Source organism: Siphateles boraxobius, unplaced genomic scaffold (genome assembly GCF_051911475.1).
Source record: "Siphateles boraxobius isolate OS27281-9 unplaced genomic scaffold, OSU_SipBor_1 130, whole genome shotgun sequence".
NCBI classification, from domain to species: Eukaryota; Metazoa; Chordata; class Actinopteri; order Cypriniformes; family Leuciscidae; genus Siphateles; species Siphateles boraxobius.
The window spans coordinates 46,452,202-46,472,158 of NW_027508734.1; the positions used below are offsets into that span (position 1 = coordinate 46,452,202).

Here is a 19,957-nt window from a genome sequence, read left to right on the forward strand (position 1 = left end):
TGGTCAGGCCAGGATGTCTAGATGATGACTCACTGTGGGGTGCAGATTTCGGAGAGACAAAGTTCTGAAGTTGAAATCATCCTCCATGCCGGACTGATTGAGGTCCATGGCTGTGATTAGTCTTTGGTCTGATTCTGGATCAGAGAATTCTTTAGTGAAGGCCTGCCGCAGCGGCTGGTAGTCCGACTTGACTGCCTCTGGTTGACGGTCGAGGAAGCTGCGCGCATCACGACTGGACGTGATTCTGAGCAGGTACAATCTGTCCCACGCGGTGACGTTGGTAACAGTTTGTAAGTGAAAGTCAATGTCCTGCGGATGGCGTGCACGTTGTGGCCTCCTGCATGGTTCGGAGTGAACATAGGGATGTTTCTGGCCAGCTTGTTAAGTCTTTTGGGAGCCATGCCGTGGTTAGTGGCCGGGGCTCTCCTGGAAAGGCTCTTCCCCCCTCGCTGCTGACGGGGGTTCTTGTGGGCTGGCTGGTGATGTTTTGAACAGTGGGCTGGCTGGTGATGTTTTGAACAGTGGGCTTTCACCCCCCTGTACAGCTCTGGGTTCTTGGCTGAAAGGTGCGGACTGGCTGGTCAGGGAAACTTTGTGGTGTGCGTTTCCCCTTCCCGGTCCTTCTGCAGTCTATAAGAGGGTTTCAACTCTGTGTGAACGGTGTCAAGTTCGTGTTCGAGATCTTGTCTCTGCTGAACGTGCTTGTGGATGGTAGCACGGGCCTCTTGCGAGTTTCTTTCGCAGGCCGTGGCTTTCGAGTCTCTTTAAGTTCAGTCTCTGCTCTTTGCAAGGGGCTTCACTTTTGTCGGAGTTTCTCGTTGAGTTCCTCTCTGGTTCTTTTCTCTGACTGCACTCTTTGGTCTATGTGCAGATGAAGATCAGATAGGGCAGTTTGAAGTCTTTCCACTTCCTTCTGTAGCTCGGGGTCGTTGTCATCCTCGGCTTGCATCCTTAGCGTTGCAACTTCGTGCTCCAGGGCGATGCGGCTCCTTTCGTGGAGACGTGCTTGTGCGATGAGCTGGCAAGTGAGGTTGACGTGTCTGACCGGTCTTTGTCGTGGGAGCTTTGGCTTGGTTTGTGCGCCATCAGCCTGTCCACGTCTGCGATGCTCTTGGCTCGGGGCTCTGAGTCACTGGCGACCTTGGTCAGGAATGGAGGTGTCATGAATCTCAGCCATGTCTCCAGGTTGTCCCAGCGGGTTGTGGGACTGTAGGACCGGAACATACTGGCTTCACTGTGGGCGAGAGGAACACAACACACACAGAGAGAGACCAATGGAACTGAATTGCCCCTTGGGGATTAATAAAGCTATCTGTATCTGTATGCAGGTTCGTTCTACGTTTAACAAGCTATAAAACGGGCTATGCCGCGTATGAAAATTTTGGTTAACTGATGCCGACAGTTAAATCATTTGGTGGGACAATTTGGGTAGGTCAGCATGGGCCTGAATAAAGATTTTTAACGGGGCGGTAGCTTAGGGGTCACCTGTTGATGCTAACGGCTTGGTTGTCAAACTATTATTCAGCGTTTCTTGTTGTCTCAGATAGGTTCTGTCTCTAGGTGAACTGAAAGGAACAGAGCACAACAGAAAACAGCAATGGCAAGATAGCAAAGTTTGAAGTAACATGCAACCATCCAAGATGGAAAGGTCTGTAATGAAATGGCGTTAATAGTACACAGGAAGTGTTACAGGGGAAGAGGAGGCCTAAGCCTGCGATTTGTGGCCCGGAGAGGAGGAGGGAGCCAAACACTTCAATGACCGGGGGAATCTCTAGATTCTGTGGCCAATACTAAGTGGATGGATTTAATACCTTTTCTAGTTTCCCTGGGGTGAAATGAGGTCATTCAGGTTGGAGTCAGCATCGTGGTTGGTCTTTCTGTAGTCCCCAAACACTTGACAGCAGTCTCTCGGGCCCTTCCGTATATCTGTACCGATGTGTGCCCTCACGCAACTTGACTTTGAACACAACCGGCAGTGCCAAATTGGTGATGTCGTGTTGCGGGCCGCACCAACGGAGAAATACAGGAAAGTCCGAGACTCGTGCTCAGTCAGCGCTGGTGACGCAGGTCAGACGAACCAGCTTGCTGGACCCCAAGCAGAGATGACTGTCAAATCACCACAGCACGAGAGAAATTTCTACCTACAAACACAAAACAGGATGAAGGACAAGTGAACCTCAACGTGAATTAAAGCTCTCTCTATCTAAATCAAGTTGAGTGTCTATTTTTTTTTGTAGAAAAGTCATCAAAGGCAACGGCTTTACTAAAATTATGGTACAAACAAAAAGGGAATTATGACAATGTTAATTATCAAAACAACCTAGCCTCCATTCAGAGAAGAGATTAAGTGCAGCAGGAAGAGCACAGGAGGAAGCAAGCTGTAGTGGAGCGTTTGGGCCACTAAGGGTATGGGCTATTTCCTCCTAGTGGTCAACCTGGCTGACAGAGAACTTGATTTAAATTGCATTCAAACTGGTTTAAATACAATTCAAATCAAGCGTATGCATAGATGTTAAGTAACTTCTAGAATAGTAAGGATACAGTTGCCATAACGTATCAAATACATAACGTAACGTATCAAATTAAAATTATTAAAAATAATTTGAAAAGGGAAATATAGAAATAAAGCCATAAAACCATTCCCAACAGGAAAGGAGACTTAATTCAAATTGATCTTGAAATTTGTTTGTTTCAAACCAAATTTGATTAAGTGTAGGAAATTAAAGGTTGGCATTATATTTGATGATGATCACGACTACGGTGAGGTATCAATGATAATAACCAAAATAAAACCAACTGGGAGAAAGCCACTTTAGAAAAGAATGATGTTAGGAACTAAGTGATGAGCTGACGTAGAGGGGGGAGGCCACAAGGGGCGCATTCCTCCTAAGTGGTCATCAGAAACTGCTACTGCTTACTTTTAAATTTTAAATTCAACTGTGGTTTGAACCAAATTCAAAATAAGTGTACACAGTCAGGAGTGAAATCATGTTAGTAAAACTGGAACTTGCACATGCATTGAAAGTTAGAAACACAATTTCAGAAATTCACTGGAAAAATCTGAAATTGTGATGAGAGAGATTGTTTAGGAAAGGACGACCTCGTTACTAGTTTCCACGAGATGGCGCTATTTCGCTCATGGAGGGTAAAGTCAGGGGGCGGTGCGTAATTCGAGAACTGTCAAGCACTTAGGCCTCAGTGCTGCCCTCTAGTGTTTGTCAGCGGAATAACAACCAGCCTGCTTCCATGTGTGATTCAAATTTGAGCGCGCAGACGCTTTGTTTTCTGTAAGATCACACTTATCCAAAATAAAATCTCAGCGGGTTTTTTTCTTTCTTTTTCTTCGGCTATATTTCACACAACCGCGTGGCAGGAATTTTTTCTACACACACACATAGGGACAACAGGAATTAGGCATCGGTTTTTCGATTCTCACATACAACAATTAGCGCTATGATTCACACGTGTTCGATTATGAATTTTAAACCTCGGCGGGTTTTTTTCTATTCGACACGTGTGCACGGAAGGATTTCTTCGCTTCCACACACTAATATGGACAAAAGGAATTATACGTCTGTCGTTCGGATCCAAATAAATTTATCAAATAGCACTTATGATTAAAAATGTTTTTAGGTTTTGGATTTTTTTGGTGCTATATTTTAACAAACACGTCTGGCGGGATTGCTTCGCTGCGTCGTGCAAAATAAAACAGGAAATATTCGTCTGTTTTTTTCGACTCCCATGACATATTATCAAATAGCACTTATGATTAAATATGCTTTAGGTTTTTTACAATTGAGTAGCTACGTCAATGTTTAACCAGGAGTTTATCGTTAATCTAACGATTATAATATCAGGCCTTTCTTAAGAATAGTGAAAGAGCATCGTTTCACTAAATCTAGTCTTCACCCTGACAGAAGAATCTCGTTCGGACAGAGGAGTTTAACATTAAAATGTCACAATTCAAAAGAGGTTTCTTCGTCTTTTGTTGGACAAATTTAATACTATGAAACTGCAGTTTTACTTTTAGTTATTAACAATGGCAAAAGGAATGTTAGACATTATTTTGCAGCTGTTAATGTGCTGAAATGGACTCGGCTTTGTGCCTTTAATCAGTCAGCCAGTGAGTTCGCGTTGCATTCGCTCACTCGAGGCGCGCGTACAATATTAAATCACAATATAGACATCGATTGAAACTGAATTGCTCAAAAACAAGTTTAAAATGTGCCCGCAAATTCTCCACCAATTATGTAAAGACTCTGGGGCGGATCTAATCCGTGGGGAATTTGCATATCATAATTAATAATTAGTAATTAATAATTATTCATACATGTTTGAATTAGATCAGTCTTACATGTTAATAAAACTCCCGATAAGGGATGATATGTCATTTTACCTGCATGCATGTCTGTGTATCCTTGCACTTAACCACAAGTTGATTGCAATTAAATACACGGACCACGTCTTACAAAACAGGCTAAATTAATTAGCTCAATTGTCAGACTAATATCTGTGGGAATCCACAATATCATCTTACTTTATAGGATTTCAGGAAAAGCAATTCTGTGGCCACAAGAATTGGGTTTCCTGCCCTATAAACACATACTCTTTAAAGTATCTTTAATTTGTAAGCTTGTTGCTATAAGATCTTTTGGCACTTAAGGGACTTAAATGAGCAAAAAGGCAGTACATCAATCAGATGAATATAATGAATTTAATAAGGCAGAACTACTTATGTATTTACTACGGTTACATGGGATATATGTATTTACAAACATAATAAACAACAATACACGATAAGGCATCGATGAACGAGAAATGCATAGAGTGTGGACAATGGAAACACGTGTGAGAGGGGAAGAGAGAGAGAGAGAGAGAGAGAGAGAGAGAGCATTGGCAACATTCCCCTGACAGTCCCCTGCCTGTGACAACACGAAAACATCATCTTAACGCTTCTTAGAAGCTCTATAAAGAGATATACTTAAGTTTCTGGGTCTCTCTGTGTCGCGGCATTCCTGCGCGTGCGTGAGCGGAGTCCTTTAGGAAGCGTCACTGGGTGCTGTTCACGCCAAGCGTGTGTTGAACGGAGTTTCCAAGTCTTTGGAGTAACATTACCAAAGGAAAATAGTTCGGCTAAGTTTGTTTCGCTTTGTGGAAGTGAACAGAGTCGACTACGGAAAACAAAACTTTGACTAACAAAGAAAAGAAATAAAGATCTCTACGGGGAAATCACGCGGAGTTAACGTCACATCTTCGCATGGCTGGTGAAGAAGCGTGTGTGCGTCTCTCGCCACGTGGTCACGTGCGCGTGTTCTCCTTCAAAACGAGCGCGCGCTCGTTTAAAGGTCCCTTGTAGATGGATTTGCTGAAGAGATATGTCACGCGGTGTTCTTTTCACTCGTCGATTGGAATTAAACACGGAGACTTATCTAAGACTGAAAAACAAAACTAAACTAGAAACAAATAAAAGAAAGGCGAAGAGCTCGCCCGGAGGCGAGACTTTTACATTATGACACGAAGACAGTCGATGTAACAGAGAGCGAGCGGAGGGGGGAAGCGTCATTTATCACCTTGGAGAAATCCGGCCTCTTCCTGTTGACTTGGCCAATTAGAGGGTTGGAATTTCACAGGCGGGACTTTGGTTTTTATTGCTCTTTGTCTAAGAGAGAGACATTTGAAACCGATGAAATTAGGGTGTTTAAGAGCAGAATCTTCACAATTCTTATAATACTAATGTGTCACAAGTTTAGCAAAATGTAATGTCAATTTACAAATGGGGAATGAAGATTGGAGTTTATCGAGACCAAACTTGCCACAAAGGGATTTGGTTAAACATTAGTTGGCCAAGTTTAAAACATTATCGCATTAGAGTTGTCGAGAAACATAGACCAAACCACAAAAAGGCAACTCATGAAATAGGGAACTTAGATACATTGTTCATACAATTCTCAAGTGGATATATAATAGCATATATATATATGAATACAGGATTCATTTCTCCTCCTTGGTTAGAATTCAGAGAGGGTGGCAGTTCTGTGAACATTCCTTTGGGTCGTAAACGCCGTTATCTAAGAACACCAGTGATGTTAGTTTTGGTCTCTTTTCACTCCAAAGATGGAAAACATAGTAAACTATATTTTACTGGATATTACTGTACGTATTCTGATTGATCACACCGAAAGCATTCTGGAGGTGTCCAGAACTATGTGTACAAGTTATGGGAATAGACAGTTATATTTAAAATGCATAATGAAGGTATTTATAATTCACTTTAAGCTACGATAAAATCATAGTCATTCCAATGTGACATGGGCAAATGGACACACATAAAAACACATGGAATATATCTGGTTAAATGTCTTTTAAAGAAAAGAAGTTTCTTTTCGCTTTGGAATCCACTTCCTTTGGGACATTCCAATCAGTCATAAAATGTCTTGTAATCGGACACCACGCTCTGTCCTGAGTGTGGTCTTCATTGGTGGGGGAATGTGTGTGCGTGTGTGTGTTTGTGTGTGTGTGTTTGGGTTAATTTACATTCAGAGATTTTTGGTCTTTAGCCGGATGTATTTAGTTATTCAGATTCACCCACTTAGCCCAGTCCCTACACTCATGTATGATGTCTGCAATGACTGAGGATTTGTTAGGGGATGAAGGAGAAATGAATCATGATTGTGTTACGCCTACATACACACCTTCGAGGGAAGTAAAAGAAACTCCCATAGAGAATTCAGAATTTAAGTTGTTTGTTAACGGTTCAGCTCAAGTAATTGAAAGTAATTCAGAAACAAGCCATTAGAGCCTATGTGGCATGAAGCACATTAAGTGATGTTGATTACAGCAGCTGCAGTATTGTGTCAGGAAAAACCTGGACTAATGTTTCACACTGTAACGTTGTTCCCCCACCTACAGGGATAGGTTAGGACACGGAACCAGTGAGGAGCCCCGGGAAGAACCGAACGCAACAGGCTTCGGGAGTTAACCCTGGGGTGAAGATTCCCTCATAGGTCTTCCCTATCTTAGTCCATCCTTACCTCACTGTTCCTTAGGTGTCAAAGGAATTAAGAAATAGGGAAAGATGGAACAACAATAGCAGACTCAGAAAAAGTTTACAACCATAGTGTTTGAACAAATACTGCTCTACTGTCTAGCAGACTCGGAAAAGTTTACAACCCTAGTGTGTGAACAAAAACTGCTCTCCTGTCTTTTGTTTTCTTTCTTACTCTGTGCAGATACCACTGATGACTGTCCGGGACTTGGGTAAGATTTTGGACGAAGCAGACTACAGCAAATAAAGAATCCTGCTTAAAAGATAAGCCAAGTCTCCTGGTCTTCACTTCTGAGTTTTTCTACACTTAAGAAGAACAAGGTTTACAACAAGAACATACATTTTTATAGAACTTTATGACTTTTAAAACATATTGTTGAATGAGTGTTTGTTGTGCAACAAAATAGATCATGCATTTGTATCAATGATCATCATTGTCATCGCTGAAGAGGATGCATGTACAGTAGACCCAGCTGGAGTACTGATGATGCTGAGGCCATGAGACCTAACATCCTCTAAAATCTCTTCGCCCTCTCTGAATGATGCCGCTAGGTGCTGAATGGTGAGCGCGTGCTCTGCCGAGAGCCACACTCTCATTTGTACAGAGTTAATGACTATTCCCAGGAAGGAAATGTTCCTGCTGGGAGACAGTGTGCTTTTGGAAGTATTGATCCTGAGCCCTAGGCACTCTAGATGGCTGAGGAGCCAGGATCTGTGGGTTATTAACTGCCTTCGTGATTGTGCTATAACCAGCCAATCGTTGAGGTAGTTCAACACTCGCATCTCCCGTTGTCTCAGCGAGAGCTGTATCCATGCACTTCGTAAATGTACGGGGTGCTAAGGATTGATCGAACAGTAGGACCGTGAACTGATAAGTCTGCCCCTCAAAAGCGAATCTCAAGAATCGCCTGTGATGGGGCGTTATCTGAATGTGAAAATAAGCATCTTTCAGATCTACTGAGAAAAAACAATCCCCCGGGCAAATTTGAGCGAGGATTTGTTTGGTCGTCAGCCTCCTGAACGAGCGAGTCATAAGCACTTTGTTCTGGTATCTGAGATCTAGGATGGGCCTGAGGTCGCCATCCGTTTTTAGAACGAGAAAGTAGCGGCAGTAAAAGCCCGACTCGCTCTGTGGTGACGGGACTGGCTCTACAGCCCCTTTTGCCAACAGGAAAGACACTTTGGTGCGAAGGACGTGAGCCACGTCACTTCTCACTGTTGTCTCGACCATGGCTCGAAAGCGCGGGGGTCTGTGAGCGAACTGTAGCGAGTAGCCTCGTTTTATTATATTCAAAACCCATTTTGATATACCGGGGATGATGCTCTTGGGAGGCCCCAGGCCTTGGTCTGCATAGCTATGGGTTGAATGATGTCTGGGGACGGGCCGCTGTGTGACACCTCCAGCGCGAACCGGGGAGAAAAGTAGCATTGTGGAAATTGTGCTTATGTGCAGGGGTATATACTTCATTGTGGGCACACGACCTACATTTATTACACTTCCTGCATGAGCTGGAGGGAGAACAGACAGACAAGTGCACTTTTTGTGTTTTATTTGGGTCGCCATAAAAAAAGCGTTTGTTTGCAGATGTGCATGTTTTAAAACAGATGTTTACTGCTGTAATTTCCAGCCGCCTGAAAAGTAGGGACTGGGAGATGTGTAAGAGCTTACTTGGAGGTTGGTGTGGCCACAGCGGGACTCAAACACTCTCTTTTCCTCACTGCCGTTGCGGTTAGAAAGGCTTTAACCAGAGGTTTAACCAGAGATGGCGTTCAAGCACTGTCAAGTTCGCCATGCTTCTGCCAATCGCCTGTGCGGTTGCCTTGGTAGCTCGCAGAGCTAGGTCAGAAGCACTGTGCAGGTCTCTAAAAGCCTCTGGTTCAGGCCCAGACTCGTACATTGAGCGGAGAAGTTTAGCCTGAAAAACTTGGAGGACAGCCATGGTGTGAAGCACCGAAGCAGCTTGGCCAGTGGAGCTGTATGCACAGCTGGCGAGAGCTGAAGTGACGTGGCATGTCTTGGACTGGTCACTTTAGCCTTCCATCCCGTGGCAGTGGGAAGGCAGAGGTGAGCCATTGGAACCATTCGCCCAACCTACTACGCGGCTCCTTGTGTGAAGACCACTCGAGTCCGAGGTCTTCAACGGCCTTAGTCAGCACGCGAAGAAGCTCTGTGTTGAGGCTGGATCTCACATCACTCGTGCTAGCTTGCGTTGAGGCGGCGGGATTCATCACAGAGCCCGTCCATTCCTCGTGCTTGGATGCAGCGAGAGGAAAGCTGTCATCCTTTTCGTCCTCCTCGTCTGATGCTCTGAAAGAGACAAGACCGGCCACCCGCTGAGAGGGGCGTTGGTCTGCCTGTGTGAACAAGACAGGCGAGGGGGTTTCTCTGGGAGAGAGCGAGGCACGCGGGGACAGGGCTGGTGTTTGCTCGCTCGTGACTGTTCGCTCTGGCATCCTTTGTGTGGGGCGCTTCTTTTTGCGTGGCTCGAGCTAAGGGAAAGGAGCGGGTGCGGGGTCAGCGAAACTGGCCAGTCGAGTACGCAGTGTAGAGAGCGCCATATCATCGCACTCTGGGCAGCCGCCCTTGGAGAGTGCAGCTTCCGCGTGGTCGCGGCCTAGGCAGGAAAACCAGAGGATATGGAAATCTCCGCCAAAGCGCAGGCCTCTACACAAGGAACGGTTGACACAAGGCATTTGGAACAACGCCTAAAATTGCTCTTTTAGTAAGGAGAGTCGCATCAGCGAACACTCTTTTAGCTTTTCAAAGGATATAGCGTGCCGGTTGCAGGTGCTTGTTCCGCTGAAGGGCTTTTCGACGGCGGCGAAGAAGGCTTCGAATTCCAGAGGTCAGCGAAGTGGGAGTTCGCTGAAGGAGATTAAATCTGGTTGTATGGATGGAGAATGGGACCTTATATAATATAATCCACGACCATTCTGGCGGACTATGACGCCAGGGCGTGAAGCGACCTGATTGGTTTGCACGCATGAGCCGCCTATCCATAGGTTCGCCTCAGCACAGCCAATGACCGCTCTAGGCGCTCAGCTTAGTGTCTGCTGTGCAGCTGCACTGCGTTTCAAAAATTTTGCTTAAATATTCTCGAGAAAAGGAGTTTTTCCCATAGAGTAAGCTATTTACGCAATACGAGAGACCTCTCGAAAGGGAACTTGTGACATATTCAGGCCACACGATGTCGCCCTTGGGTAAGCCATGCATTGAATTTACTTGAAGAAAAGCCGTACACTCTTGAATTTTAGATCATGTGCAATTGTGGGTAGAGATTAGAGAATTGTGCAAAACGTTGGGTGTAATAAAAAGTATGCATAAAATAAAAGGAGATACCTCAACAGATATTCTGAGTGAATTTGAGGATTTGTTTACATGACTGGGTTGTGTTCCTGGAGTCCATCACATTCAGACAAGTCTGAGGTCATGCCAGTGATTCATGCTCCCAGGAAAATTCCAGTGGCCCCCAAAAAAAAGACATTAGACATTATAAATAGGTAAAAGGTAAATATAATAGTATGATAAAGTAGATATAGTGTCAATAATAAAAACCCAACAAGAAAACACTATCACTAAACACGATTGTTGAATATTTATATACACAACAGTTTAACTGCTGTTTATGAACTTAATTTAATATTCAACAATTTTATTGATCTGCCTGCAATTATACCATATGAGAACTGAACTGAGCTGGACGATGACATCACGGTTTTCTCCAGAGCAACTATATAGGCTATACATTTACTAAATTAATAACTTTTTTACAACAAAAATGAACCATCACTGAACTTACTTAAGCTGGACTGTGATGCTATTTTCTTTCTTGAAACAAACTTTGTTGCATTATTTTCCTGTTATGTCTGTAAAGCTGTTTTGAAACAATCTGTAGGCCTATTGTAAAAAGCGCTGTATTGCAGGTTACTTGACATGATTTTTTTTTTGCAAAGTTCCTTTTGCTCTCTCTCTAGCTCTTGCATCTTGCTCGTAGCAAGAAGCTAGGTCTCTTATTCTTTACTCTTGTGGCAATATTATTTTACGCAGATATTTGGTTACAGACTGGTTTATTGTTACTTTGTAATTTACTATTTAAAGTTGATTATTACTTACACTTTTATTTAAGCATTCATTGTTTTGTTGTTTTTATTTATTCATTTTATTCTTTACTTACATGTTTACTGGATCTCACTGCATTAGCGTGATATAAAGTCGCAATTCTGACTTTTCCCCCCTCACAATTACGAGTTTATGTTGTAATTCTGACTTTAAATAACTCGCAAGTGCACGTTTATTTCGCGACGTTAAAACTAGCAATTGTCAGTTTATGTCAGGCAAAAAAGAAGAGAAAAAAATCAAAATTGCGAGTGAAAAAAAAAACCAATTACCTTTTTTTTTTCATAACGGAAAAAACTTTCTTGCTTGTGAATTAAAAAAATGCACTTTGATAAAACGCGCCTCTGGTTGGTCATATGACCGCTCCCACGTGACTGCGCTGCTCTTTCTCTTTCACTGTGATGAATAAAGGAAGAGACTGTGAACAGCAAGATAGCTTTTATCTGAAGCAGCACGTGTGTTTTTTTCAAGATCAGAAAGTGGTAAGTGTGTAGAGATTTGTTAAAGGAACTTCACTCTGAGGTTAATTAACACGCATGTTTGAAAGTCGAAATTCGATTTCTCGGTGTTTAGATTTGGCATGATGTGAAGGCATGAAAGCCTAAGTTACACTTTTTTCGTTTTCGCACGGATAGGTGTATTTTCTTCTCTTTTGAGTGGACGTCATCACACTTCACTTCTCTTAGTTCATCAGTATTTTCCATGAGATGTCTTTTTCCATGAGATGTCTGATACCACAGTGAAGTTAAGTGTGCCAACTTTCTTTGTTTTGGTGACGGGTTACTGTGAGTTTTGCGGTTTGGTATTAGGTATTTTTTTACCATCAGTCACGAAACTTGTAATTACATCATTACATTGTTTTGACATTTTTGTATTCTTTCCTAATACGTGATTTGTCTGTCACAGTTCCTGCTTGTTTGTTTCTGCAGTATAAAGTGCCCTCTTTATTGGCTATAGTGGAGCACTGGAGCCATGAGTGATGGGGAGATAGAACTGCCCCTGAGCCAGGGCAAGTTTGAACAAATTTGGTGGGACCTGTAAGTCCATTTCACTATAAAAATGTATTTTTGTTTAAATCTAACAATAAAATGAGAATGTAAACTAGCAACATACACCACATTGCACAAATGACCAAAAGGGATCATGCATATGCATATGCATTTAGTCATCCATGTTAATTTTTACATTTTAATGTATGTCTTTTATTTTTATTTAGATAATTAAAACTCATAAATGCATTACTATCCATAAAACAACTGTTTTATGATATTTCTTTTCATTCATAGAGGATTTGGTGAGCTGATCAAGGAGCTGCCTCGTACAAACAGTGATGCTTGGCTTACTACTGTAAGCTGGTATTTTCATTTTTCAGTTGTACTTCAGAGTGGATGTTTTTTTTAAATATGACTTAAAGGGATTGTTCACTTAAAAATGAAAATTCTGTCATTTGCTCAGCCTCAAGTGGTTTCAAACTTGTATGAATTTCTTTCTTCTGCTGAACACAAAAGAAGATATTTGAAGAATGTCAGTAACCAGACAGTTGATGGACCCCATTGACTTGCATAGTACAGGGTTTCCCGCAGAAAATGTTAGTTAAGGTGGTGGTGGGTGGAGGTAAGGGGGAATTGTATAACTCTTGACACACATTAAGACAAATACTGAAACTTGAGTCTTATATCTTTTTAATGATGTTTGCCTGATTATTTTTGTGATTCGTTTAACTTTTATGACCTAAAAAAACTGTCAAATAGAAATTGTGTAGTTTAGCAACTTACATCTTGTATCACACTTAACCGACCGTAAACTGAAGCGCGTTGAGTCGCTCCTTTAGTGTCTATATGAGTCACTCTGCTAAAATTTGCGCTGCGAACATAAAGCCTGCCTACTTTGATTAGATTGGTCATCTCAAGTATTATGACACTGACAAGCAGTGACAGACCAATGAGGCTTAGATGAACACACACACCCACGCTCTCTTCTGTTTGTTCTGACGTGCTTGGCGCCGCTGATGAAGAACGCGCTGATAACAAGACTGAAGTGAACACGAAGGGTTATCACATATTTAAAGATTGAAAGGGAGAAAACAGGACAGAGTAACACGGCGGATATCGCTCATATAATTTTTTTTGACGACGTAGTTAAGGCGGCAGGCGTGTGTTTCTTAGGTAGCCGCTTTAGTTTCAAAGTGCTGTGGGAAACCCTCTAGTATTTTTTCCTACTATGGAAGTCAATGTGGTCCATAAACTGTCTGGTTATGGTGTACAGTGATACATATTTGAGGATGAGCGCAACTTTTATTGGAAATATTTACGAACGCTCGTTTTAAGCGGAAATGCAATTCATTTGCTCACGGTAAAACACCGATTTGACCAATTGCACTAGATGCAAATAATAATAATAGCTAATTATTATTTTTTTCCGACCAAATCAGTTATAAAAATGCTGTCATTATAAAAGGTTTCTTGTGTCAATGTATGGCTTGTTTTTTCTGTTTACATTTCATGTTGTGACATTTCTCTTTTCCCATGACCAAACTGATACGTCAGAGTGGCCAAAGCGTAAACAAGCTTTCCCGTACTTTTTGACAAGCGTCCTTGACAGGGCGGCCAGAGCTTCTTTGCAGCTCAAGTCGGCGGCGGTGTATACGTACAGTTAGTCTGGCAGCGCCGCAGCTAGCTTAGCTTCGCATAATGAATGGAATCCTTTGTTGCCGGATAGCATGTCGTGATTAAAAGTGATCGAAAAAAAAACCTAATTACTTCTTATGGCCTGCGTATTCACAACGAGTACAAATAGCAATGCAGATTAAGACTAGGCGATTTCCTTGGCAGATATTGACTTGGGACTATATGGGGGCGAAGCACTGCTACTTGGGCGCAGAGATATAACGCAACACATGAAATCCCCCAACTTCCGTCAACATAACGGCGTGAATATTAGCTGGCTATTTTTCCTACAGTAGACATAGTGAATGGCGATGAACATGGTGGATTTTGTGAGAGAAGAAGAGGGTGACTTCTCAGACAGTTAAGATACAGAACCATACCTCTACGAACCAGGGTTTTCAGAAGAGGAGCTGCGTGTTTGGAAATAGAACGACAGGAGGAGGAGGTTGCGATCGCTCAACAGCCTGAGCGCGTGAGGATGAGAGCCAACACGAACTGGTGGTGTGACTGTGGGTTAATGCCAACCTATGCCGACTGAAATAGTGTGTCTGTACTGTGGCGAGTGGGACAAGGTACTGCCATCGATGTGAATACGCAGGCCACAAGAAGTAATTAGGTTGTTTTTTTGTGGATCACTTTTACTCACGACATGCTATCCGGCAATAAAGGATTCCTTTCATTATGCTAAGCTAAGCTAGTGTCGGCGCTGCTAGACTAAGACAATGCATGCACTGAGACAAAAATGTGTTTGCCCACCTATCTAAATGTAGGGGAGATTCTGAATGACCCCTATTTCAAATAACGGTGGCGTGTTCCTTTAAATGATTACCAGATATCTGCTGCAAAGGTCCAACAGCTTTTTTGACTGAAACTTAACTACTGCATTTATTTTTTGCTTCTTATTCTAAATTCAAGAACAGAATTAAGCATAAAAAAACATCCATACCTAAATTTAAACTCTCTTCATTACATCAGGCATTGCCCGATGGCACTGCTTTCACAGATGGCTTTGACCTGGATCTCCCAGAAAACACTGACACTGCTGTTCCTGCACCTGATGTGGCCCCAGTTGTGGACAGCCTCCCACCTCCTGCAACTTTAGTGCCCTCCATCTCTGACTATCCTGGGGAATATGATTTCCAGTTACGCTTTAATCAGTCCAGCACTGCAAAGTCAGCCACATCCACAGTGAGTGATGAACGAAAATTTTTGAATATAAACTATTTTAATTCCTCCCCAAATTTGCATAATGTGAAATTTTTTTTCTGCAAAGGGTCATTGGAAATGTCATGTCAGTTATTTTCTAGAACTAGATTATTTTGTGGTTGAAGGTGTTCAGAATGTCAATATATTAGTTCAATAGTATCAAGGTGTTTTTTATATCAGTTCTATTGCTTGTACAATGTTTAATGTTTTTCTTAGGAAAAAAAATTAGGCAAAGAATAGGAAATAAAAAAAAAGGAATAGGAAGCAAAGAATAGGAAATAAAAAAAAAAGGAATAGGAAATAAAAATGGGCAAGAATGATCAGATTTGACATTTGACCTACAAGACAGTTGTAGGTATTCCACTGAATTCTTTCCTCATTATTAGGATTAAAGCACATCACACATGTTGTATAAACTTCTTCCCTTTTATCAATTCGATGAGCCTTTATGCTTGATGAGAGTGTTTAGGAGCTTTCTTTCTCTTGCCTTGTCCTTTGTTCTTGAGCCTTTTACTCAAGAACACAGAGAGAAAAATGTTTCTTTGAAGCTGCAGTTTGTAGTTTTTCCTCTGTCGCAATCTCTGTTCGAAATCTGCAATTGCAGTTATTCACAGAATTATCAACTTTACCTGCATTTTGCCTCGGCTCGGGACATTGCGGATGAATCCAATGTTTTGAGGAGAATGTGTGGCTGTGACAGTCACCGTGCCGGTGTGGATACTGTTATTCGGATTCACAGATTCTACTTTTTGGAAGTATGACCAACATAAGAATTTTCACCGGAAAATGCCATCTGAACAAGTTACATCCAATTTTGTTCTGACCAAACAAGGGAAAAAAGCATTAAATCACACTTGATTGCTTATCATATCACGTCTAACCGTTCAAATTATACTTTGTTCTCAAATTGTTTATGTTAACAACATCAGCATTGCATGACTACTTTTAATGCCCTTCCGATATTTATCCTTGTTTTCGCATGGGCCCGGTTGCGGTCTCTTTTTTTTCTGTAGCCACTCCGAAGTCTTTTGCATTTTACAACGGGTAAATCTCCAGTTGTCACTGGGGATTGTCGTTTGAACCTTTCTGGAACCACCATCAAATTGATAAGTTTAATTATATCAAGTACTGTGAGAAAAGGCTATAAATCTCCACCTAAAACATCCTCACAAGCAATATAGCCTACTAGCCGGGGCACCTTGTTTATGTGTGTGACGTAATGATGCAAAGACATGTTCGAATTTCGGAATTCCACCAGTACCACTGGAATTAAATACATTATTACAAGCTTACCGTTTTGAATCGAGCTAAGGCAAGCAGATAGTTTTAAACACTGGCTGCTTATGCACTTGCTCAAATTTATTTAAAATTATTTTTAACCCAAAAAAGTTACGGACTGCAGCTTTAAATGTAGTTTGAAGATTTCTGCGCATAGTTTGCCCTGATTCTTTTCTGTGCTTACACTAGCTTACACTAGGGCTCCACGATATTGGAAAAAACTAACATTGCGATATTTTGTTTTTATGTGTCCTTTTTATATATATATATATATATATATAGCGAACAAAATTCACCAGATAATTTGAATAGCTCTATTTGTTAAGAATTAATAACTTTAGGATGATTGGAGTGATTTTGTAGGGGAGTACATATGCATTGAAATTGGTAAATGTAACACAGTTCGTTGTTATGGGAAGGAGGCGGCGGGAACCGGCAAACATTTCAAGACTTTAATAACAATCAATAAACAACAAAAGTAAAGGCAAACATTTCAAGGCTTTAATAACAATCAATAAACAACAAAAGTAAACAACACATATAATAAAACCGAAACAAAACGCAACAAAGTCCAGGCCTGGCCTCTCTCGTTCTTCACTGTCGTTGCTGCTTTTATGCGTCCGCTCCTCTGTGAGAGATACGAGACCGGCGGTGCAGTGCACAGGTGGTGCTCATCAGCAATCACACCACTGGCCTCGCGCCATTCTCCCACAGCCCTCAGCCTCGTCCTGTTCGCCACATACCCCCATCACCCCTCGCAGGCCGGAGGGTACCTACGAGACTGTGCTTGTGACGGATGGCAACAGGCTCCTGCCCATGGCGAACGGGAGCGATTCCTCCGCTCCCTCTTGGACTGCAGCCACCCCTCCTCAGCCTAGAAGCACGACAGCGAGCTCTCCATCCCACCTGCTGTTCAATCGCTCCAGCACCACTGCCTCAGGCAGCCATCGGCAGTCACAGCTCATTTACTGCCCGACTTCCTCAGCACCGCGATCCCCCTCAGCAGCGAGGGCTCTCCAATAGCATGTCCCTCCCTCCTCCCGGGTTTCGGCACCAATGTAACATAGTTCGTTGTTATGCGAAGAAGTAGGCCTCTCTATATATAAATATAAATACATTTTTGTTTTTTTACTTTTAAAGGGTCATGAAACCCTAAACCAAATTTTGTGAGATTTTAACAGAGGTATGTGTGTTGAACACCATTGAAGACAATGTTAGAGGGCTAAACTCTGCCTCCGGGTGGTTGGTTGGCCATCAACCACGGACACATCTAAATTATATGTGTGCAGCAAACATTTTTCTTGAGAGAGCTTCGAGAACTGGAGAATGGTGGACTTCAGCCTTGTTGACAACCAATGCAAGTTACGTATTGCAAGTAATGCGGTACCAAGTCCCGAGGACTTTTCTATCCCTTCAGAGGTATGTGTGTGTCTAAAATGTAACCATGATCGTTTTACTTGCCTTTTGTTAAATAAGCACTCGTTATTAATTTTAAATATTTCGATAATACCTCAATTGTATGCTTAATTCGTGTAATTAAATATATACGTCATTGGGGTTCAGGGGGCGCGTAGATCTAGGCTATGCACGGAACGTTTTTTTTTAAGCGGAAAATTTATTATATTTTATAATGACATTATAATTAGACGTACATTAATATGTTTTAAATGGAATTACGATAACTGTAGGCTAATATATGTAGCAGGGCATTCAGTTACTTTTGAAAGGACAATAATAAAGTGTCAGTGTAATTCATTAGACTTTAATTTTGCCAGCTATAAAAAAAATCTAGTATTTCCTCACGTTTTACCAGTGTTTTTTAGTGACGGTCGATATGCATGGGCCACTGGCTGATGACAGTTCCCCCTCTCCAACTGCCGTGACACACACACACTCCCTCCCTGCTTCTCACAGCCATCCACGCCAATTTAAGTTGCATTTTTCAAAAAGATTGTGATCTAGATTCGAGCTGAAAGAGGGGGGTTTCATGACCCTTTAATGACTTTTAAGATGTACTTAAAGGCACACTATGTAAGATTTTTTTTTTTTATCAAAATATCCAAAAACCACTAGACAAATGTTATATATTTTGTTTGGAGAGAAATCCAGAGAAATAAGTAGTTTTAACCAGGACATGGACCGTGTCCGTGCGTCGCCTTTCAATGACATCATACCCACGTTACCCTCGATTTTTATTTTGGAGAAACCATGGAAACGCCAAAGACGCTTTAATATATTTTTATTAGACAGGTGAGCAACTGTATGGATGCATTCATTGACCAAAAACAATGAATTGTTGTACATTGTTATACACAATTGTTATACAGCTCAACACAGTTATTTTTTTGTTTTTGTTCAAATCTCATTTTCTTGATTTACCGTGAGTACCATATTTACCATGCCTAATATCGAGATAGCTCACTGCAGTGTGCAACAATCTCATATAGTAGCAGCCGAGCAAACACAGAGTATTGGAAATCGATTTTCGATTCCCCACCCTAGTAATAATGCTACTCTGTGTGTTCGCTCTGCTGCTACTATGAGACTTGAGGTCAGGAATCGGATACTTATTTAATATTTAATATTTTGATTCGTCTTATTGATTCCTTTGAGCATTTCAATATAACTTTAAACATTTCAAGTGCGAGACGACTCGCGCGCTGTTTTCTGTGCTGCACACACTAGGGATGTGCATCTCCATAACTGAGGCAGATGCGATACGCATCTCGATGCAAAGCCAACGATACTATACATATAAGCAGCTACCGATGTGATGCAATACGATTCACTACTATTGCGATCCGATTTCGATTTAACGCGATGCTATTCAATGCAATGGAGAAAAATATGATGCTATGCAGTTCAATATGGTATATGTAGTTAACTTTTTTTCTTTTGTTCAGACATATACATAAGACACAATACAGCAAATCATAAAGTAGCTTAAGTGCCCTCTGACTTTTAACGCATGGCTCTTTCACAAAACCAAAAGATTAAATAAAAACTGTCTCCAGTTACACTTTTAACAGCTCACACTGCAAACTGGAAATAGCACTAAAATCAGTTTACCTCTAGGAAGGGTCAGGCACAATGAATGAGGATTTGACAGTGACCGATGAAAGTGACTCATCTCATATCACATCTCCATGGTCAAACCAGCTCACTTCATCTAAATACTTTGTCTCTGCTCCCTGACGCATCCCTCTGCTCTTCTGGTCCTGGATTCTACACAATATATATTGCCAACGTTATGTAGGTAACATTAAACATCGCTAAAGTAGCTGACCACTACAGCAGCGACGTAACGTTAGGTGTTTATAAAGTGGAAGTAGACAACTTATCAACTAGCTAGCTAGCTAATCTGTCTGCTTTTCAACGCCTTGAACGGATTATAGTAATTTTTACCACGGATTATAGTAATTTTTACCACGGCTTATTGTAGAAAGGCCACCACAACAATTCATGTAGATTATCAAAACGACATTGGATCATACTTTGTTTCTGACTGCAGATGTTAGCTAGCAGAGCTAACGTTAGCTCAATATTGATCCATCCTTTTCCCAGAATCGTGTCCGATGGCAGACAGAATGGCAAAATAATAAGCAATCCATCAGCACATTATACAATGTAAACAGACACGTTTTC

General features: G+C 41.7%; 1 protein-coding gene across 8 annotated transcripts in view; it reads left to right on the plus strand.

Moving 5' to 3' along the window:
* The first annotated feature begins 11,535 nt into the window (after positions 1-11,535).
* Positions 11,536-19,957, plus strand: part of LOC143737758 (cellular tumor antigen p53-like) — a 138,676-nt gene continuing 130,254 nt past the window's right edge. For 6 of the 8 annotated variants that reach the window (XM_077229620.1, XM_077229613.1, XM_077229612.1 and 3 more), the window contains exons 1-4: positions 11,536-11,644; positions 12,120-12,199; positions 12,449-12,509; positions 14,804-15,016. In XM_077229620.1, coding sequence (XP_077085735.1) covers positions 11,564-11,644; positions 12,120-12,199; positions 12,449-12,509; positions 14,804-15,016 — 435 coding nt within the window. In that variant the 5' untranslated portion in view covers positions 11,536-11,563. Of the gene's footprint in view, positions 11,645-12,068; positions 12,200-12,448; positions 12,510-14,803; positions 15,017-19,957 lie in introns of all 8 variants that reach the window. The other 2 variants (XM_077229617.1, XM_077229618.1) reach the window with 2 other exon arrangements.